Source organism: Pan paniscus, chromosome 14, assembly GCF_029289425.2.
Source record: "Pan paniscus chromosome 14, NHGRI_mPanPan1-v2.0_pri, whole genome shotgun sequence".
Lineage (NCBI taxonomy): Eukaryota > Metazoa > Chordata > Mammalia > Primates > Hominidae > Pan > Pan paniscus.
The window spans coordinates 53,760,889-53,784,397 of record NC_073263.2 but is presented as its reverse complement, the minus strand read 5'-3'; the positions used below and the strand labels follow the sequence as shown (position 1 = coordinate 53,784,397).

At 43.0% G+C, this 23,509-nt stretch overlaps 1 protein-coding gene across 4 annotated transcripts in view; it reads right to left on the bottom strand.

Moving 5' to 3' along the window:
- Positions 1-8,894: 8,894 nt before the first annotated feature.
- Positions 8,895-23,509, bottom strand: part of THSD1 (thrombospondin type 1 domain containing 1) — a 29,318-nt gene continuing 14,703 nt past the window's right edge. For 2 of the 4 annotated variants that reach the window (XM_008959565.4, XM_003807450.4), the window contains exons 4-5: positions 17,821-17,979; positions 8,895-10,517 (exon numbers count right to left, since the gene is read on the bottom strand). In XM_008959565.4, coding sequence (XP_008957813.3) covers positions 9,139-10,517; positions 17,821-17,979 — 1,538 coding nt within the window. In that variant the 3' untranslated portion in view covers positions 8,895-9,138. The remainder of the gene's footprint in view (positions 10,518-17,820; positions 17,980-23,509) is intronic. The other 2 variants (XM_055096819.2, XM_003807451.4) reach the window with 1 other exon arrangement.

Below are 23,509 nucleotides of genomic sequence, written 5' to 3'. Positions count from 1 at the left end.
TATTAAAAATACAAAAAACTAGCTGGGCGTGGTGGCACGTACCTGTAGTCCCAGCTATTCGGGAGGTTGAGGCAGGAGAATCGCTTGAACCCAGGAGGCGGAGGTTGCAGTGAGCCAAGATTGTGCCATTGCACTCCAGCCTGGCCAACAGAGTGCACTGTCTTGTACACTGTTGGTGTGAATGTATAATGGTGTAGTGCTATGAAAAACAGCATGGCGGTGCCTCAAAAAAACTAAAAATAGAAATAACCATATGATCCAGCAATTCCACTTCTGAGTATATAGCCAAAAGAATTGAAAACAGGATCTCAAAGAAATATTTTACAGCCATGTTCACAGTAGCATTATTCACAATAGCCAAGAAATGGAAGCATTACCAATGCTTATTGATGAATGAATGCATAAGAAAAATGTGGCATATTTGCAACATACAATATGTATGTTGTAAATATACAATGGAATATTACTCAGCCTTAGAAAGAAAGGACATTCTGACACATGGTACAACATGAATGAACATTGAGGACATCATGCTAAGTGAAATAAACCAGTCACAAAAAGACAAATACTGTGTGATTTCTCTCATGTGAGGTTCCCTAGAGTGCTCAAATTCATAGAAACAGAAAGTCAGAATAGTAGTTGCCAGGAGCTGGAGGGAGAGGGAAATGGAGAGGTGTTGTTTAATGGGTATAGAGTTTCAGTTTTGCAAGATGAAAACATTTCGTAGATTGGTTCCACAACAATGTGAATATACTTAACACTACTGAACTCTACAATTAACAATGGCAAATTTTATATGCTCTTTACAATAAAAACATTTTAAATCACTTTGCTGCAGAGGGAGATGCTATCTTCACCATCTAAGGCTGTTTTATCTAAACATCCTTGAAAAGATAGTCCAGAAAAAAATAAAGGGCAATCTACATTCTACAAGACAACTGGCTCCATCCATTTAAAAAGTCAATGTCATTTTTAACAAAAGGGTATTTTGGGGGATAATGTAGAATAAAAGAAGGCATAATCAAGTGCAATGCATGAATCTTGATTGGATTCTGAATCAGAAAAAGAAGGGCTATAAAAGACATTTTGTGGGCACTTGGGGAAATCTGAACATAGACTGGATATTAGATTATTTTAGGGAATTGCTTTCTTAGGTGTAATAATAATAATATGTGTTTTGTAGAAGCACAACCTTCATTTTTTTTTTTTTTTTTTTTTGAGTCTCCCTGTCGTCCAGGCTGGAGTGCAGTGGCGCGATCTCGGCTCACTGCAATCTCTGCCTCCCGGGTTCACACTATTCTCCTGCCTCAGCCTCCGGAGTAGCTGGGACTACAGGCGCCCACCACCAGGCCCAACTAATTTTTTTGTATTTTTAGTAGAGACGGGGTTTCACCGTATTAGCCAGGATGGTCTCGATCTCTTGACCTCGTGATCCGCCCGTCTCGGCCTCCCAAAGTGCTGGGATTACAGGCGTGAGCCACCGCGCCCGGCCGAAGCACAACCTTATTCTTAGAAGATACACTCTGAAGTGTCATGTGTATCTGAAAGAAATCTTCAAATTGTTCAACAACACATGTACAGTAAATTGAACTACATGAAATTGTTTCTATTCAATTTTTATTATAATTTCTTTGTTGTTGTTGTTTTTTTTGAGACGGAGTCTCGCTGTGTCGCCCAGGCTGGAGTGCAGTGGCGTGATCTCGGTGCACTGCAAGCTCCGACTCCCGGGTTCATGCCATTCTCCTGCCTCAGCCTCCCGAGTAGCTGGGACGACAGGCGCCCGCCACCACGCCCGGCTAATTTTTGGTATTTTTTTAGTAGAGACGGGGTTTCACCGTGTTAGCCAGGATGGTCTCGATCTCCTGACCTAGTGATCCGCCCGCCTCAGCCTCCCAGAATGCTGGGATTACAGGCATGAGCCACCACGCCCGGCCTTTTTATTATCATTTCATATACTTCAACCTGATAAATAAGTATAGCAAATATTAATGGTTGTTTCAGCCTGGTGATAAATATATGAATGGTACTATCCTATTCTTTCAACTTTTTTGATTACTTGGAAATTTTATTAATAAAGTTTTGAAAAAAAACAAAATAAGAAAAAAAGTTTGACATCAAACTCACGGAGGAAGTGAATGCTACTTTTACCACTTAGTACCTAATGATGGCAACAATGCCAAGAGAAGTTTCCGGGGTGGGAGCTGTTGGGGGCACCTGAGGCAGCTTTATTCCATCCACATCTTCCGTTAAGAAGGCTTATTGCCACCCACAATAAGCATAACCCTACCTAAGAATAGTGTGCTTGGCTACTCTGGGCATACTGCCTGTGGGGTACTCCTTCTCTGCAAGGAGCAGTAAAAAAAAATTTAAATTAAATTAAATAAAAAAACAGTGTGCTTTAGCCCAAGCCTCCTAAGCACTAGATTTTGGCTCCTAAGGCGCACTAAGTGGATGCTTTGTGACCTGGGCGAGGTGCTTAATTCTCCAAGGACTTAGTATTAAGTAAATATGAAGAATAAGGAGGAAAGAGTTTAGGATGACTTCCACATTTCTGGCCAGAGTGACACCTCAGGAAGAGAAAGCGTAAGCATCCCTAGGGGGTTAGGAGTTATTTCAGGCCAAAGCACTGAAGGAAAGAGAGACCTTAAAGAGAAGCTTTAACAGTGGTATATTGGACTCAGTGCCGTCTTTTTATTTAATTATTTAATTATTTACTTATTTTTATTTTTTTACTTTTCGAGACAGAGTCTCACTCTGTCACCCAGGCTGGAGTGCGGTGGCCTGATCTCGGCTCACTGCAACTTCCGCCTCCTGGGTTCAAACAATTCTGCCTCAGGAGAATCCTCCGAAGCAGCTCAGACTGCAGGCGCGCGCCACCACACCCGGCTAATTTTTTTTTTTTTTTTTTTTTTTTTTTGAGACAGAGTCTTGCCCTGTCGCCCAGGCTGGAGCACAGTGGTGTGATCTTGGCTCACTGCAAGCTCCGCCTCCCCACAGCCGGCTAATTGTATTTTTAGTAGAGACGGGGTTTCACCATGTTGGCCATGCTGCTCTCCAACTCCTGACCTCAGATGATCTGCCCGCCTTTCCCTCCCAATGTGCTGGGATTATAGGCATCAACCACCCTACTCAGCCTATGTAGCCATCTAATTTAATATTGACCAAATGAAATTTCCTTTTGTACCCCAAGCTGATGAAGAGGAATGGAGCAATTTTGTTTTTCAAATATTCTATAATGAGCATACATTATTTTTAAGGAAAAATTATTTTTAAAGTGGTTCTACGGTATAAAACTCAGAAAAAGCAAAATTTTAATTACAAGTAATTATATAATTATGAGCTAAATAGTAAACTTTTAAGTTCATACATTTGAACTTTTATCAATCAATTTATAATAATAAAATGCCACGTGATGTGTTTTGGCAACAGTTGAGGGAGAAACTGGTAACAGCAGCAGCAGCAGGATGGGGGGGCACCACACCCACCCACCCACACTGGCAGCAGAGGTGGCATCCTGAGAAGAGGCAGGCAGTGAGAGACTGCCACAGCTGGAATGACTAGAGAACCATCAGCAGGGCAGGGCAGCTGTCGGCATGAACCATCTAGATCCCCAAGGAAGGGAAAAAATGGTGTGGGGGAGGTTGGAGATCCATTAACACTAGGAGCAAATCCTCCCGCTAATAGCCACAAGATGACTCACCGAATATATTTCCAGACATTAAAATAGATTATCTCTGATACCTACCAGGATTGTTATGTTTGGTTTTTGTTTTGTCAATGTAAAAAAAAGGAAAAAAAAAGGTTAAGAGTAGAGGAAGACCTAGAACAAAAAGCAATTGTTCCTTGCTTTTTATCTCCCCAGCCTCAGTCCCACTTCCAAAGGGCAACCACTTTGACCTTTGTGGTTTTAAATTCTCCTGATGATCTTCAACTGTATGAATAGGATTAAGCTGCTATTTTGTGACACTATTGACTCTTGCAAGGACTGATAAAAAGTCAGCTTAATTCACCCCCCTAAGTTGCACATGATAGTTAACATCACAATTTTTAGTCCTATTGTCCACTCTAGTAACTTTGATATCCTTTAACTTTTGTTTTTAGTTCTATTAAATACAGACAGCACCTCTTGGCTCTCCATTTCATGACAGGAGATTTGAACTCCTATTTCTCTTGAACTCCCCACCTTTGCTTCTACCTCCAAACTTCTTATTTTATTTTTTAGAAATGAGGCCTCCCTCTGTTGCCCAGGTTGGAGTACCTCTGGTGCAATCATAGCTCATTGCAGCCTCAAACCCCTCTACCTCCAAACTTTTCAAAGCTGTACTCTCCTAGATATCCATGACTGATAACATTTATATTCCCTTCAGTAACTATTTTTTTCTCTTTCTTTCTTTCTTTCTTTCTTTCTCTCTCTCTCCCTCTCCCCCTCCCTCCCTCCCTCTCTCTTTCTTTTTTGACAGAATCTCACTCTCTTGCCAGGCTGGAGTGCAGTGGCGTGATCTCAGCTCAGTGCAACCTCCGCCTCCCAGATTCAAGTGATTCTCCTGCCTCAAGCCTCCCGAGTAGCTGGGTCTATAGGCATGTGCCACCACACCCAGCTAATTTTCATATTTTTAATAGAGACAGGGTTTCACCATGTTGGCCAGGATGGTCTCAGTCTCTTGACCTCGTGATCTGCCCTCGTTGGCCTCCCAAAGTGCTGGGATTACAGGCGTGAGCCACCGCGCCTGGCCTGTCTTCAATAAGTTGGTTCTAATAGACAATAACCAATAAGCAGCATTAACATTATGAAAATGTTGGTCCACAGCAAAGCCAAGTAGTATGCTGTGATTGATTTTCCTCTGTGTAATCACAATGTCTCAACCCTGTGCTTCTATTTCTCAAAATCATGGTTAGTTTACTTTGTTGTTGTTGTTGCTTTGCCTAGTATTTTTTTGTTGTTTAAAGAAGAAATCTGTGCCATCTTACCCATTCTATTTCTTGGAATATTTTTCTTTTGAAAGCCCATTGATGACTCAGTTTAACTTAATTCATATTTGTTTTATGGTTTTCTTATAGAGTCTTTCAGAAAATAAAATTTCTAGGTGCTTATTTTCCTTTTCTTTGCCTGAAGTATATCTTCAAGTTCTTCCAACTGTATATTCCATGAAACACCTTTGTTTCCTGGATCCCCCATTCTTGCTCAAATATGAACTGGTGGCTTAGTCACCCACAAAACTGACATTCTGAGTCACATCTGCAGCTGCCTGAATCCCATGGCTTCCTCAGGATATTCTGCTCTTTTATTGATGGAGTACATGCTCTAATAACTCCTCAAGAAAAGGTGCCTGGCAGGTAAGCTTTCTGAGTCTTTGCATGTGTAACAATGTCTTTATATTGCCCTCGCAAGTAATTTGACTGGATAGAGGCGTCTCAAGTTGAAAATCATTTTCCCCCTGAACTTTCAAGCTATTATTCCACCATTTTTAGTGCAGCTGATGATCAATCTAATGCCAGCATGCCTTTTGTTTCTTGTAGAAGTTTGTGTTCCCGTTTCTGGAAAGCTTTTGAATAGCTGGTCATTTATTGAACAAATTTTATTGAGCTGCTACTCTATGGCAGCCACAAGGGCTAGGACTTAGGGACACAATGGTGAAGACTAGATTATTTCTAATGAAGTTTCCCACATATCCACCAAAGACAATGCTTGAGGCATCTTCCTTTTTCTTAGAGGCAGAGACCAAATTAGCTTAACTTTGAAATACAGAGATTTTATTTATTTTTTTTGAGACAGTCTTGCTCTGTCACCCAGGCTGGAGTGCAGTAGCACAATCTTGGCTCACTGCAACCTCCGCCTCCCAGGTTCAAGCAATTCTCCTGCCTCAACCTCCCAAATAGCTGGGATTACAGGCGCCAGCCACCAAGCCTGGCTGATTTTTGTATTTTTAGTAGAGGCCGCGTTTTGCCATGCTGGCCAGGCTGGTCTCGAACTGCTGACTTCCGGTGATCTGCCTGCCTCGGCCTCCCAAAATGTTGGGATTACAGGCGTGAGTCACCATGCCCGGCCCAGAGCTTTTATTCTTAGAGCTCCAGAAAAGTGGGCTAGGTAGATAGAGAAAATGTTAGATGCTGGTGTTAGCTCACTGTGATATTAATTTAGATGTCTGATTATAACGGATAAGAACATAATTTAACAGAAAATCTTTCTGTTCATAGTATTTTCCTCTACTTTCCACCTTTCCCATATCTGTTTTGGTCTGACACTGTAGGGTACATCACTGTGAAATCAAAAACAAGCAAGCATGTACCCTTTGTCCTCAAAGGTTGGCATGCAGGCCTGTGAACTTGGAAAGACAACAAAGCTTTCTAGCATGATAAACAAAGAAAATGAAGATTAAAAAATCTGGTTTCCTCTTCCTGGCATTAGCAAATACCACCTGTCCGAGAACTCTGAATAATCTACTCCTCTTATTCCTAAAAGGTAATTAATGTTAAAACATTGCCGAAAGGAGGTATATTTTGATTTTCAATTAAAATGACACAAATGAAGTGGCAATGCAACAAATATGAGAGAAAAATAGAAAATTGCAGTATTTGCATTTGTGATATTTTTCCCATCTAATTTCACTCTCTCCAATGGTCCCTGAAACATCACCTGCAGGCTGACATCCTGATAAACTCTAAAAGGAAGACAGAAAACAAAATCTAAAAGGCAGGGTGGGTGTGGCAGAGAGGTCACCACGAAAAAGAAGGAAAATGCAGCTACTCTAGGGATACAGATAAGTCATTAGGGTCAAGGGTTGAAAGGAGTACATGAGATTGCAGACTGCCCATGTGGTAACTAAAACTAATGACAGACTTCTAATAAAGGAACAAAACCTTTAGATTCTTTTGTTTGGCCCTTACTGCCAAAAAAAGCAAGTTGCAAGACCAGTCCTAACATTTCATTAAGCAGTGAAAAGCTTCTTTCCATTGGGAAAAGCTAATAGAAGTCTCTCTTCATACCCTCTTACAAACAAAAAGGGCCAGGTTTCTCCTGATGTTTCTGCTATTAGAAAAGACTTGTAGACTGGGCATGGTGGCTCATGCTTGTAACCCCAGCACTTTGGGAAGCCAAGGCAGGCAAATCACTTGAGGTCAGGAGTTCAAGACCAGCCTGGACAACATGGCGAAACCCTGTCTCTACTAAAAATACAAAAATCAGTTGGATGTGGTGGCAGATGCCTGTAATTCCAGCTACTCAGGAGGCTGAGGCAGGAGAATTGCTTGAACCCAGAAGGCGGAGGTTGCAGTGAGCCAAGACTGCGCCACTGCACTCCAGCCTGAGTGACAGAGGGAGACTCTGTCTCAAAAAAAAAAAAAAAGACTTGTAAAGTTTGTGATGGTAGAGTGGAAAGAGCATGATATTTAGAATAATGTTATCAGTGCATGTCCTAGCCAATCCTGTTATTCTCCCTGAATCTCAAATGTCTTGTCTGTGGCCAGGTGCAGTGGCTCATGCTTGTAATCCCAGCACTTTGGGAGGCTGATGCAGGTGGATCACGAGGTCAGGAGTTCGAGACCAGCCTGGCCAACACAGTGAAACCCCGTCTCTACTAAAAATGCAAAAATTAGCTGGGCCTGGTGGCAGGTGCATGTAATCCCAGCTACTCAGGAGGCTGAGGCAGGAGAATCGCTTGAACTCGGGAGGCAGAGGTTGTAGTGAGCCAAGATCATGCCACCGCACTCCAGCCTGGGTGACAGAGCTAGACTACGTCTCAAAAAAAAAAAAAAAAAAAAAAAAAGCTTTGTCTGTAAAGTGTAGAAGATTGAAAACACAAACAAAAGGGATTCTAAATGTCTAAAAAGGCTTATTTCCTTCTTTAATTCATTCTTCTAACTAAAAAAGCTTGGCTGGGCGTGGTGGCTTACACCTGTAATCCCAGCACTTTGGGAGGCCGAGGCGGGCAGACCACGAGGTCAGGAGTTCCAGACCAGCTTGGCCAACATGGTGAAACCCTGTCTCTACTAAAAATACAAAAATTAGCCAGGCCTGGTGGTGAGCACCTGTAGTCCCAGCTTCTCAGGAGGCTGAGGCAGAAGAATCGCTTGAACCCAGGAGGTGGAGGTTGCAGCGCGCTGAGATTGCGATCGCACCACTGCACTCCAGCCTGGGCAACACAGCAAGACTCCGTCTCAAAAAAAAAAAAAAAAAAAAGCTTAAACTGTAAAAAATTGTAAACTGTAAAAACCATAAAAAATTGTAAACTGTTCTACTTACTTTACATATACCTAAAGTTAATTAATGCATTTTCTGAACAACATGATAAAGTTATGTTTAAGAACAACATACATGCACCAGTTCTCACGCTGAGGTCTCTGCTGCCAGTTTGGTCCAGGAACATGTAATCAGCATCCTGGTCCCAGGTAGTGGCATGGTCAGTACCTACTGCCCATTTCCTCAGAAGACAATACTGTCCTTTCCAAAATGTTTACTATTTATTTGCTCAGAACAGATAGGTCTTCATTTGACTCACTCCCTGAACCACCAGCTTCTTACATTATCTCTTCAAAGCAGAATTAATTCATATAATTTTGTCAAGTCACCTGGACTCAACTCTAATCTGAAAGTTCTTGAATATCTGTGGTATCACCATTTCTAAGTAGCTCAGCAGTCTAATGGTCATAACTAACTTAATCAGCCAAATATGAAATCTGTTTGATGCTGCCATTGTAGGAGTCAAATTCTTAATGTATTTATAACTTAATAAATTGCAATTCAGAATTATGACACTAAGTTAACTTCGCTCCATCCCTTTTTAGTTGAGGTTCCAGATTTCTGCTTCAGGTTGGAAACTGCCAATGCAATGTTCAGAGCATGTTCTACTCAAAAGTCACATCTTATCTTTCATAGCCACATGACAGACCAAGCCCCATTTGCTCGTTTACATTTTATTATCATTGTTATTACTAATAAATCAATAGAAATTGAATAACAAAGGAAAAAGCTCAAGATAAATAATTTCTTCCTTGTGAATTCAAACACAGGCATACACACACATCCTCCTCTGTGTGTTACTTCCTCCTCACATTCTGTCCTACGGTACAAATAGTTACACAAAAATCTACAAAACGCGAGTAGCAGACCCCAGCTGTGTAAAGCTCAGGCTGATTCTCAGTCTAGATCACCAGCTTCTCCACGCTAAGTGTACTTGTGGTTTCATCCTCTTCATTTGACCCAAAATATCCTGGGAGGTCCAGCATCCTCTGCTCAGCCTCAGTGAGGCCAAATGACGTATTGTCATAGAAGGCAAACTCAGGGTGAGTGGGGAAGCTTTGACACTTGTCTTTTCTACACTGAGAAGGGCTCAGAGAACTGACCCTCTGGTAGTTATCTTTGGGGGATATGGGAGAAGACTCCTTCCTTGAGACACTCTTGTGACTGGGGGACGGTCCCCGACGAGCTCTGTGGGGCTCTGTTCTCTCAATTCCTGCCACTAATCCTGCCTGGTGATCCCCAAGGTCTGGTTTCCTCAAGGGCTGCCCCAAAGTGTAGGATTTAGGGAGAAGGTTTAATGGACCACGGGTTCCACTTGCCTCTTGGAAATGCTCCAGTTTTTCAGGAAACAGGTGGGCACCTCGACTCTGAGGCCTAAATCTGTCCTCTGCCTGCTCGCAGGTCCGCGTCCTAGAGCTGTAGGCAGGGGCCTGCCGTGGAGTCAGAGTGGACATGCTCCTCTCTCGGAACGGCCGGGCCTGCCTGGCTTCATGGAAACTCGCTGTCCTCCTGAAATGGGCGTTCCTGGCATGGCTCCTTTCGGACGGGCCCCCTCTGCTGCCCACGTGCCTCGCCTGTGACTTGCGGATCAGAGTCTGGCTGGGGCTTATGGCACAACTGGCCTGAGTCACATTTAGATCCAGCCTGGAGGGAGGCCTTTCCCCGGCACTGACCGCGGGCTGCTCCGGAAATGGGGATTTGATCCGGAACTTGTTTGCTGCAGCTTCTTCCGGGCTTTCCAAATCTAAGGGAGCGCTGGGGGCCGCATCAATGGCAGTGTCTGTCAGGGGACTCTGAGACACGTGATACACTTTGGTAGTTTCCGTCAGACCTTTCTTTTTCATCTCCTTTAACTGCTGCTGGGCAAGGCGGTAGCTGAACAGAGGTGGGATTATCTTCTGGGCGTTGGACTGGAAGCTCTCGCTGCCAGAGGCATCGTCCTCGGGAGGTACCGGCCCGCTCCGCCTGTAGGTCAGAGGGATGCCTGTGTCCCGTGGACTCCCCGTGGGCCCATCTCCCCCATCCGAGAAGCTCCCGCGCTGCTCGCTCAGCTCGCAGATATTCTCCTCGTCCGAGTTCTTCCGGAAGCTGGGGGAGTGGATGGAGTTGTGTCGAGCAGGTGTGCTGCACTTGGCTGGCCGGCCGAACCTCCTCCACAGCGTGATGAGCACAGTGGCAATGATGATGAACAAGCACAAGGATATACCAGTGACAGTCACGATGTTGTTGGACTTCACTGGACCCTGGGGCTGAAGAGGAGATGGGCTGGATGGCTGGAAAGCTGCAAAACAAAACAAAACAAAACAAAACAAACAAACAAAAAACACAGAGGAACAGATGTATTTTTACTTTTTCTTTTTTTTTCTTTTTTTTTTTTTGAGATGGAGTCTTGCTCTGTTGCCCAGGCTGGAGTGCAATGGTGTGATCTTGGCTCATTGCAACCTCCGCCTCCCAGGCTCAAACAATTCTCCTGCCTCAGCCTCCCAAGTAGCTGGGATTACAGGCATGCACCACCACGCCTGGCTAATTTTTTTGTATTTTTAGTAGAGCTGGGGTTTCATCATATTGGGCAGGCCGGTCTTGAACTCCTGACTTGTGATCCACCCGCCTTGGCCTCCCAAAGTGCTGGGATTACAGGTGTTAGCCACTGTGCCCAGCCCAAATATGTATTTTCTAGTATTGTTTGGTCTGCACGGTTTTAAGGTCTCTGAGTCACTCACTCTAATTATCTAGCAGTTAAGGAATGATGGAAAATAAACACGGACTGGGATTTCTGGTCTTACATATGGATTTCTGCTGGCAGCTGAAGCCAAACAAGATCACCAAAGGGGAAACACTGCAAAAACAGAGACCCACAGAAGCGAGGTGACCTGGTAAGCCATAATCAAGGTGACTCCCATGCTCACCAGCTCCTGCTGGAATTGGCCTCCAAGTTTCCACACAGAAGTAGCATGTAGAAATTTTCTTTTTCTTTTTTTTTTGAGACGGAGTCTTGCTCTGTCGCCCAGGATGGAGCACAGTGGCACGATCTCGGCTCACTGCAACAACTTCCGCCTCCACGGTTCAAGTGATTCTCCCGCCTCAGCCTCCTGAGTAGCTGGAACTATAGGCGCATGCCACCACACCTGGCTCATTTTTTAATTTTTAATAAAGACAGGGTTTCACCATGTTAGCCACGATGGTCTTGAACTCCAGACCTCATGATCTGCCCACCTCGGCCTCCCAAAGTGCTGGGATTACAGGTGTGAGCCACTGCGCCCAGCCAGAAATTTTCAAGATAAAAGTCAGTGTTCACTTACGATAATGTAAACGTGGTACCTATTGTTAAATGTACCTCTGAGAGGCACATCGGAAGTATAAAATGTGAAATGCAAAATGATTTAGGTAGGCCAAATTTAGGTTCCTACATATGTACATCTTAAGGGAAATTAACTGACGAAAGTAAGACTTGGCAATACATAATACAACTCATTTCCCCCTTCTATTATCCAGAAATTGTCTTTCCTAAGCGTTAAAGCCTCTGCATTCTCTCTCTTCTATTTTCAGCCATCCACTCCCCTTCCTACCTTCCATTGTGAGGGGTACTTTTCTTCTTTTTCCCTCCTCAAACTGGTTTGTCCCACGGTCATCAAAATGTTTCATCAAAATGCAGGCACCACCTGGAGCCTCCAGCTGTACTGCCACCGAAACACCTGGAAACCTGAGACCAACTAATGCCACCTGACCTTCCCCTCTCTTTCCCCTTTGGTCACCAGTCCTATGGCTTTTTTTCCCATGTTTGTATCACCACCAGCTCTGTGCTTCATCTTCTCCACCCGTCCTCCCACTGCCCACTCTTTGTACTGTCCCTTAGGGGACAGCTGATTACAAATTCCCCAACATCCCTAACTGCTCCACAGAACACCACCTTCACCTCCTTGTCCCAACTGAAGCCAGGCTACCCTGCAGGGCATGGTTTCCCCCAACCCTCTCAGTGGAAGCTGTCACACATAGTTTCTTTTCCTTTTTTTTTCTTTTTCTTTTTTGAGATGGAGTCTTGCTCTGTCGCCCAGGCTGGAGTGCAGTGGTGCGATCTCAGCTCACTGCAAGCTCCACCTCCTGGGTTTACGCCATTCTCCTGCCTCAGCCTTCCGAGTAGCTGGGACTACAGGCACCCACCACCACGCCTCACTAAATTTTTTGTATTTTTAGTAGAGATGGGGTTCCACCATGTTAGCCAGGATGGCCTCGATCTCCTGACCCGTGATCTGCCTAACTTGGCCTCCCAAAGTGCTGGGATTACACATACTTTCTTTATAAGTAAACAGGGCAAGAAGCAGAGTGCGTTCCCCAAGCTCATTCCTATTGCTCTTTCCAACCTGTGCTCTTTCACCTCCATAAAAAACTTCCATTCCTTTGATGCCCATGCCATCCTTGCCAACCACCGTTCTACTCCTCCCTCAACACCATCATCTCCCAACCTCCTGCTAGCCATCAGTCACTCTAGCACCTGGGTCCCAGCCTCCCTCACTATGCCAGAGCTAGGACCATCCAGGTGGCTTCAGGTCCATCCAACATATAGTACCTTCCCACTCTCTGCTCCTCTTCTAAAATCTTAAACCGCTCAACCCACTCTCTAGCTGTGTTCACTACTCTCACTCACTCACTATTACTACATTAAGACTTCTGATTCTCCAGCCCTCCATTTTCTCCCATCTGCCAGACACTTCCCAACCTCACTTCTCCCCCTAACCAATTTACAACCATGATCCATTACTGAAACCATTTTCCTTCCAACAACCTCAATTCTCTTGACCTCTAATACTGAGCTATACCCCTTCCCCTGCTCTGCAGCAGAAGTCTGACCCTAGACATGTGAACCTCAGACACGTGAATTCCTAGCTGCTGCACTGGTGGAGAAAATAAACAACCATGCAGGTCAGTGCCCCTGCGCAGTCACAGCACCCAACCTCAGCTGCCCACAAATCCTTCCATGGGTCCCCTAAAACACCTGCTTCCAATTTCACCACTTTCTTAAGCCCCCTATCCAATCCACTTCCTTAGCACTCTAATAGGTCACACACACACAAAATAGAAGCCATCAGGCAAGTACATGCCCAGATTCTTCTGCAATCCTCCTCTGCCCCATAAACTTATTAGCATCCACACCTCTATTTACCTTTTTCCCACATAATCAGTGGGAGAACTGTCCTCCTATAAAAGGTGAGGCCACAAGCAAATGCTTTCTAGGACTCCTTTGTCCAGGGGCATCATTCCTCTGCAGCAATTATCTCCAGCTGCTCCTCTATTAGCTCCTTTTCCTCAGCACATAAACATACTCAAGCTCTTTGCACTTTAAAAAGACCCTTCTCCAGCCCTCTCACGCTCTCAGACCTATCTTGCTCCTTGTCTTCCCAGCCATGCTTACTGAAAAGAGGGGTCTGCATGTGCTTACTGCTCCTACATCACCTGTCTCCTGCAACCTATCCCCAAGATTCCAATTAAACAGTTCCCACCAAGGTTATGAATGACCTCCCAATAGTCAAATTCAAAGGAGTTCGTTCTGCAGCATTGGCTACTGTCATATAGCTCTTGCAACTCTCTCTCTCCCTTTTGGTTTCAATGAGAACATTCACTTATGTAATTTAGAGAGAAGAGCATGAATTTTAGATCCAAGGAGAGCTAGAGTCCATTCCTGGCTCCACTAGCTCTACTATCTCCATTGGCTGTCCCACCACCTCCATCTCAAAATGCCCAAGACTCACCATCTTCCCCTACAACTTGTGCTTCCTCTGATATATCTGATCTCAAAGGAATGGAATCACAGTTCACACAGTTGCCAGTACTAAAATCCTGGGTTTCATCCTTCATGCTCCCTCTCCATCACTTGCCACATACAGAGTCTGAATCCTCCTCTCCCTCCATCACCATTGCTGGCACTTCATTTTGCACATAGGTTCCTGAAAAATTTTTCTCAACAGGTACATCTGCTGCCATGCCTAACCTTCTGATTTATACTCCTTGCTACAACCAGATAGAGATACCATGAAAACACAGGTCCCAACCTTCAAGGCCCCTCAGGATATTAATCCTGTTTACTTGGCTGGCCTCACGTCTCCCACCCCTCCCTGGCACACTATCATCCAGACACACTAAACTACTTTCAGTTCTCCAGGTCTCTTAATGTGCCATCTTCCCTGCCTTCATTCATTGCTCCCTTTGCTAAAACTCCCATTTTCACCTACTTCACCTGAGGGACACCTCAGCTTCCAAACTTCAGCTCAAATATCACCTCCTTGGCCGGGTGTGGTGGCTCATGCCTGTAATCCCAGCACTTTGGGAGGCCGAAGTGGGTGGATCACTTGAGGCCAGGAGTTCGAGACCAGCCTGGCCAACATGGTGAAGCCTCGTCTCTACTAAAAATACAAAAAATTAGCTGGGTGTGGTGGTGTGCACCTGTAGTCCCAGCTACTTGGGAGGCAGAGGCAGCAGAATCACTTGAACCCAGGAGGCGGAGGTTGCAGTGAGTTGAGATCATGCCACTGCACTCCAGCCTGGGCAACACAGCAAGACTCTGTCTCAAAAAAAAAAAGTATCATTTCCTCCAAGACTGGAGATGTTTTGGGCTTGGATTGTCACTCCTGAAAGCTTCTATAGCAAGCTGTGGGTACATTTTTCATTGCAGGCCCTATAATATTGTACTGAGTATTAAGCCTGTTTATGTGCTTTCTGAGCTACTATAAGCCCCTTCAAGACAGTCATATCTTATTAATACATTCCCGACCACAGTCACAGCAACTTGCATAGTGCTCAATAAACACTAGTTTAACTGATTGATTCATTCCTTCATTATTAAAAAGGCAATAGCAAAATGATCAATATTCCACCAGATGGAACATCAGTGCAACAGCAATTTAATTATACTACTCTCTTGTTGAATAAGATAGACCATATAATGTAGAACTACATTCAGACCTTGGCATAAGAACATTCTTTTAAAGCCAAACCAACCTCTGAACTCCTAAACAAGTAAAAACAGTTGAATGATGAAAGGCTTGTTCCCTGATGTATCACTTCCTTCACCTGCAGTGGCTGCTCATGACAGTGGGTAGCAGCATTGCTATTACACACCATGAAACTCTTCACTTGACTCTGTTATCTTTTTACTCTGGCTGGCTTCCTTTAAAATGACAGCTGGAGAAAAGCCCAAAAGCTGCTGGCCTCGCCCATCTCTATCTCTAGTTTTTCCTCTTTCAGCTGAAGTAAAGGAGATTGTTGATGCTATGCAGCCTGTGAATACATCTTTACATTTCCAAAGAATGGAAAATAGGTTGACTAGGACAAAGAGCACACTTGGAAGAAATGATCATTTTTATCCACATAAGCAATATCTGAGGACCATTTACAGTAGGGGCAGGCAAGTCTGTAGGACTTACCTTTTTGCTAACTTAGAATGCACAAATTTCCAGTTCCTACTCAGTATTAAAGAATTAAGATGCCGGCTGGGCGTAGTGGCTCTCGCCTGTAATCCCAGCACTTTGGGAGGCCGAGGCAGGCAGATCACCTGAGGTCGGGAGTTCGAGACCAGCCTGACCAACATAGAGAAACCCCGTCTCTACTGAAAATACAAAAATTAGCTGGGCGTGGTGGCACATGCCAGAGGCTGAGGCAGGAGAATCGCTTGAACCCGGGAGGCAGAGTTGCCGTGAGCCGAGATCGCACCATTGCACTCCAGCCTGGGCAACAAGAGCGAAACTCCGTCTCAAAAAAAAAAAAAAAAAGAAGAAGAAGATGCCAGAATATGACATAATATCACATTTCTCAAAAATGATTGTTAATTCCAGGTTGTTGATGCTTCTTCTAGAAAGCCAGATTGGCCTGTATATAAAGGCAAGGTATTCAAGATCGATAGCTTAGCAAGAAGTCAAATCCAGTGCCCCTACTTTCTAGCTTCATGATCTTGGACAGGCCACCCACCCTCCCTATCCCACAGGGTCCTCATCTGCAATGTGGAAATAAGAATATGCCTACTTTATGTGTGCAAGGTCCTTAGAAAAATGCCTGGCAGGCAGTAAGCTCTCAAGAGGTCTGAGCCCAGCATAATGATACCTACCTTGTGGAATTACGGTGAGCCTTAAGTGAGATAATGTATTTTAAGTGTTGTCACACAGCAGATAACCAATTAATGGTAATAACAATAAATAAATATTGTCACATATAAAAGATTAGTAGTCACCAGTGGCCACTGAGTTTAAATTCATCTGAGTGTTATGGAACTCAGATATGAAATGTCTGAACACATGATCCCATCCCAGAATTGAGACAATAAGGTGTATCTGAGGGAAGTTATACACAAGGAAGGTGCTGTGGAAAGTGAAGAGGACTTATAAAGAAAAGAGCAGACAGAGAAGAGAGCCTTGGACAACAGTATATCACTGAAGAAATAATGGATTCAGGGTGGGGCCTATGAAAGACAGGCAGATGGAGGCTAGGAGAAGAGGAAGCTACAATAAGAAAAAAAAAAATAGGAGAAAGAATAATGTCCTAAAAATGCTGGAATGAAGGGAACAGAGCCTATGATACTGGCTGGAAAAATGATATAGCAAAAAGGATTTTCTAAGGCCACAGGTGGGGACACTGGCTGAGATGTTGCCAGGTGCCTGTGGTTTGGGCTAAAAGGTACTCTGAGATCCAAACACAGAAAAGCACATAACTCCTCCATATCCCAAAGAAACAAGGAACTAAGATGGTCTTTTAACCTGGAATTGGAGAGTACAAGGACAAGATAAAATCCTTGACACAAGGACTTTTATCTAAGAGTCAGGACCAGAGCAGAGGCTGGCAAAGTAAATGTGGATTGTCTGTCAGGAGGCGGGATGGTGTGTGGAAAAAGCAAGGACTATTCAGTGTGTAACTCATGGTAAATGAACAGGATTTAGCTCCACAAGCTGGGGCAAACCTAACTGAGCCGTGTGAGCAACATATCTATAGACTATTTAGATCAAATACTCACTGACCAGCTACGAGTATGTGCCTTGAAGACGCTTAGAAGATACAGGAAAGGCCAGTCCTCGGATGACAGCATGAAGAAATGTCCCTCTGGCTAGGGGCAGTAAGGAATAACTTAGGCCACTCAGGGTATAGGACAGGGAGTCTTGCCCCATTTTGACAAATAATGGTCTATGTGGTCCCCTGGCTTTTCTGGGTTGATAGGGAGAAAAATTAAGGAAAACTGTTTTTCCACAGTTTTGGTGGGGAGAAACAGAGGGAGAAAAAACAAAAAAAACTTATGAAGAAATGATCCTTTCCCCATTTTTTGCATTTTTAGAAATTATTTAATATGTCTGAATCCTTAATATTTTCTTATTATTTCCTTATCTTCTACAGTGGTAAATCCCATTATCTCACTGGTAAGCTACTCTCCCAGCTATTTCCGGTCTTAGATACACTAACAAATACAGGGTTAGTACAACCAACAGCAATCACAGAGCATTAATGAGTCTACTCCTGATCTTAGACTGGTAACTCTCAGGCAGGCCTGGGTTCAATATTCCTTCTGATGAAGGCTCTGAGGAGAGACTCCCGAAGGAAGCAAGAATACCTACCAGCACACTCCTCCAGGGAACACAGGGAGGCCTCCAAGGACATTCCAGGGCAGACAGGACTGGAGGGGAAGGAAGTGAGACACACTCGGCGACGCTCTCTGACACCATCCCCACATGTGGCACTACACTGGCTCCATGGCTGCCACAGTTCCCAAGTTTCTGCAAGGATATAAGTTATGCTTTTAATGCTAGTTCATTTGAGAATCAGTATTTAACTGCACCCAAATGAAACAGCAAAACTCAAATCTCAGGTCTTGAAAAGCCCGTGAGTTAAAGCATTCCCAGAGATGAAGAAAGCTGAAAAGAGTTGCTCCTAACTTTAAAACAAAGAAAAGCTGTATAATTTAAAAATCTTAACCTTTCCAGAACCCAAAAAAGAGCTGAGGTCGCAGGACAACTAACTGTGCTGCAATATAAGGAAAAATAGCATCTTCCAAGGAAAAATGAGATGCAACTCTTGTTTACCAGGGGCAGACACCAGGCCGCATACAAGGTGGTAAGAAGAGTTCACTTAAAAATGTAATGAACTGCCAAAAGCCTAGTGGACTAACACAGAATATAGAACCCCTACGACTCACATACACAAGCAGAATTTATACCCACTTGCAGACTCTTCTCCACAGATCTCATCAAATACAAGAAGCACTGGGGGCAGGTGCAAGACCAGACAAAGCCTCCCTCATGGTGGAGGCCCAAGGAGGGAAGGGGCAGCACTGTGGAAAAGACACAGAACCTCACCTGTCCTCTCTCCATTTCCTCTACTGAATAAAAGCTTCAACCACTTGGGGAAAGGCCTCAAACCCTATTATCCTAAGAGCACCAGTTGATATCAACTGCTTCTAGAGAATGGAAAAACAAACTCCTTCACCGTTGGGGAAGAGCCAAAAATATCCTGGACCCAGACTATTAGAGATCATCTACCACTGGGGAGGCGCAGGATCATCAAGAAGGTCCCATTCCTGAAACTTAGGAACACAGCACTTGCCTAAGACTGAGGCTGAACTAGTACAAGGGAATGCCCTCCCTCTACTCCAGGCTAGCAAGTGCCAAATATCAAATAACAACAGTCTACTTCTGGGGAAGAGGCATAGCAAAAGATGAAAGCCTCTCTGATGTGCAGGCTCACACCTAAAGCTGAGGGTGGGACAGAAGCATGGAGGAAACCCCTATAGTCATGCAATGCCTTCCCTAAACACAAAATAACACTCGAAAAATGTCAAATGTGATAAGCACTGAGGGTAGCCATAACAATGGTAAAAACCCAAACATAGCTCAATTCTTTACTATATTAACCCAATACCCAAACTAAAGGCCTAGCAAAAACAGAGGTATGACCATTTCCAGGCATAAATACCTCCATGTCTATAGTTTCAAACAAGGTGTCCAGCTTTCAACTCAAAATTATTAGGCACAAAAAGCAAGGAAAAAAACCATAAAACAATTAAGAGAAAGTAATCAAGATAACCAGACTCAGAGCTGACCCAGATATTAAAACTCTCAGAGAGAGAACGTAAAATAGCTACGATAAATATGCCAAAAACTTTAGTGGAAAAGGTGAACAAGATGCATAAACAGATGGAAAATTTCATCAGACTGTTAGAAACTAAAAAGTCAAATGGAAATATTAGAATTTTAAAATATGGTAACACAGATGAAGAAGGCTCATCAATAGACTTGACACACAGCTGAGGAAAGAAACAGTAAATGTGAATACAAGTAAATAGAAATGTCCCAAACTAAAAAACACAAAGAGGAAAAAAAGAGTACATAAAACAGAATAGAAGACCTAAGAGCTGTGGGGCAATATCAGACTCCCATACATGTAATTGGAATACCAGGAGAAGAAGATAGAGTAGGACACAATAAATAAGTCCAAGAACTCTCCAAAGTTAATGAAAGACTCCAAACCACATATCCAAGATGCTCAGAAAACACCATGCAGGATAAATAGAAAAAGCAATACTGTACCCAAACTGCTGAAAACCAAAACCAAACCAAAAAGTTTGAAGGCTGTGGCTGAAGGGTGGGAGAATATACCACCAGAGAAGAATGACAATAAGAATTACAGCTGACTTCTTGACAAAATTATCCAAGCCAGAAGATAATAGAATGTCATCTCTAAAGTACTGAAAGAAAAAGCTACCACCCCAGTAAAAATATATATATATATGTATATATATATTTCAAAAATAAAGGAGAAATAAAGACTTTTTCAGAAAAACAAAAATGGAGATCATGCATGTATTACTAGCAGTCCTTCAATACAAGAAATGTTCAAAGAAATCCTTTGGGCAGAAAGAAAATGTTACCAGACAAAAATCTGCATTTATATAAAGAAATGAAGAGTGCCGGCAATGGTATATATAAAGGTAAAAATCATTTTTCTCATTTTTAAATGCTCTAAAATATCACTGATAGCCTAAAACAAAATAGCGGCAATGTATTATTTGTTTTGTTTTTGTTTTTGAGACAGAGTTTCACTCTTGTTGCCCAGGATGGAGTGCAATGGTGCGATCTCAGCTCACCACAACCTCCACCCACCTGGGTTCAAGCGATTCTCCTACCTCAGCCTCCTGAGTAGCTGGAATTACAGGCATGTGCCACCACATCCAGCTAACTTATGGTATTTTTAGTAGAAACGGGGTTTCTCCATGTTGGTCAGGCTGGTCTTGAACTCCCAACCTCAGGTGATCTGCCCACCTCGGCCTCCCAAAGTGCTGGGATTACAGGCATAAGCCACCACAACTGGCCGTATTAAGTGTTTAATAGCATATATAAAGTAAAATTATGACAACGATCACACAAAGAATGGGAGGAGTGAATTGGGAGTGTATTGTTCAAAAGTCCTTATACTACATGTAAAGCAATATAATACCTGGAGGTAGACTGAGAGTAAACATATATATTATAAACTCTAGGACAACCACTAAATAACACTTTTTTTTTTTTTTTTGAGACAGATCTTGCTCTGTCGCCCAGGCTGGAGTGCAATGGCGTGATCTCGGCTCACTGCAACCTCCACCTCCCAGGTTCAAGCGATTCTCATGCCTCAGCCTCCCGAGTAGCTGGGATTACAGGTGTGTATCACGATGCCCAGCTAAGTTTTTTGAATTTTTAGTAGAGACGGGGTTTCACCATGTTGGTCAGACTGGTCTTGAACTCCTGATCTCAAGTGATCTGCCCTCCTCGGCCTCCCAAAATGCTGAGATTACAGGTGTGAGCCATGGCGCCCAGCCCACTAAATACATTTTTAAGGTATAAATAATAAACCAATAGTGTAGTTAAAGTAAATCATTAAAATATTCAATTAATCTAAAATAAGGCAGAAAAAAAGATGAAAAAACAGAATGGATGTAACAAATATAAATCCAGCAAAATAAATCCAACCATATAATGATAAAACTAAACAATCTAAACACTAAGTTAAAAGACATAGATTGTCAGATTAGATAAAAAAGCATAATCCAACTATTTTTTTTTAAAGCCCACTTTACGTATAGAGACATATATATGTTAAAAGTAAAAAAAGGAAGATATGCCTTATGAACATTAATCAAAAGAAAACTAGAGTAACTACATTAATATCAAACAAAATAGACTGCAGAACCAGGGATATTACCAGGGATAAAGAGCAACATTATATAGTGATAAAAGGGTCAATTCAGCAAGGAACCTTAATCCTAAATGAGGATGTACCTAACACCGGAGCTTCAAAATACACACAAAACCCTCCCAGCCATTATTGATTGATAAATGTGAATTTCTCATCCAAGCAGATATGTAATCACTGCCAGACAGAACAAATGAGTAATTTCCCTATAAATAATTATTCTGGTAGTCATGGTGGCGCGCTCCTGTAAATACCAGCACTCAGGGAGGCCAAGGCAGGTGGATCACTTGAGCTCAGGAGTTTGAGACCAGCCTGGGCAACACAGCAAAAACCCATCTCTACAAAAAATGCAAAAATTAGTCAGGGATAGTGCCATGCACCTGTAGTACCAGCTACTCGGGAGACTGAGGTAGGAGGATCGCCTGAGCCAGGGGAAGTCGAGGCTTCAGTAAGCCACGATCACACCACTGTACTCCAGCCTTGGCAGCTGAGTGAGACATTGTCTCAAAAAAAAAAAGAATTATTTTAATAATTCTGTCTATCAGTACCCATCCAACCCCAAGACCTATCAGATCTTGCCAACACTGGCCACCAAAATACACTCTGCATAAAACACTCTCTTCATCCTTTATGGACAGAAACTTCTAATGCAGCCAAAGGTATACAAAGCACTACAAAACATAAAACGTGTAGGGCAGATGCATTCTCAGGTGAGCCAAGTGGTGCAATCTTTGGAGTGAGTAATGGAATATGAGTTCTTTACAGCAATTAAAAGGATTTTCACAAGAGTGGGAGGACTACAAACCAGTATCCTGGACCAACATCAAGTGAGATGTGCTAATTATGTTCCATCTAGACGTCCAAGTGAACACAATATTGGTTCTGTGCCTCCAAGATCACACTGGAGCTCCTCATACAGCATAACAATGAGCTGGCTTTGTCTTCAAAGCTTCAGAGATGTTCACATACTAAGCCCCTGTGCTTGAAAAGCTTTGAGAATCTCCTATTAAAGTCTCTCTGAGTTATAGTATTGTGATTTATTTTGGGAAAATCTACTGGAAATCTGACTACTGTAAAATCTGAATTAAAAATTAAGTCAATATATAGTTTATCCTTCTCCATGCTCATATTTAGGACCACAAAAGGTACAATTACACATGCTAAGAATCTTTTGTTGTTCCTTCTGAACTCTTTTACTTTATATAATTTATTTAAGTGCATAAAGTCATTTGTCAAACTAAAAATAAAAATTCCACTAGTGAGGATCAGAAAAAACATCAGTTTTGATTTAAAAAAGTATATTTTTTAGATTAAAAAATTATATGTATATATAAATAATGGAACTCATATTCCATTACTCACTCCAAAGATTGCACCACTTGGCTCACCTGAGAATGCATCTGCCCTACACGTTTTCTTTATGTTTTGTAGTGCTTTGTGTACCTTTGGCTGCATTAGAAGTTTTCATCCATAAAGAATGGAGAGAGTGTTTTATGCAGAGTATGTTTTGGTGGCTAGTGTTGGCAGGATCTGATAGATCTTGGGGTTGGATGGGTAATGATAGACAGGGGACTTAGAATAATTTTTTTTTTTTTTGAGACAATGTCTCACTCTGCTGCCAAGGCTGGAGTGCAGTGGTGTGATCGTGCCTTACTGAAGTCTCAACTTCCCCCTGCTCAGGTGATCCACCTACCTCAGCCTCCCGAGTAGCTGGTACTACAGGTGCATGGCACTATCCTTGGCTAATTTTTGCATTTTCTGTAGAGATGGGTTTTTGCTATGTTGCCCAGGCTGGTCTCAAACTCCTGAGCTCAAGTGATCCATCTGCCTTGGCCTCCCAGAGTGCTGAGATTTACAGGGGTGTGCCACCATACCTGCCAGAAGTATATATATATATAATTTTATATATATATATAATTTTATATATATATAATTTTATATATATATAATTTTATATATATATATATATATATATTAGATGGAGTCTTGCTCTGTAGCCCAGGCTGGAGTGCAGTGGTGCAATCTTGGCTCACTGCAACCTCTGCTTCCCAGGTTCAAGCAATTCCCTTGCCTCAGGCT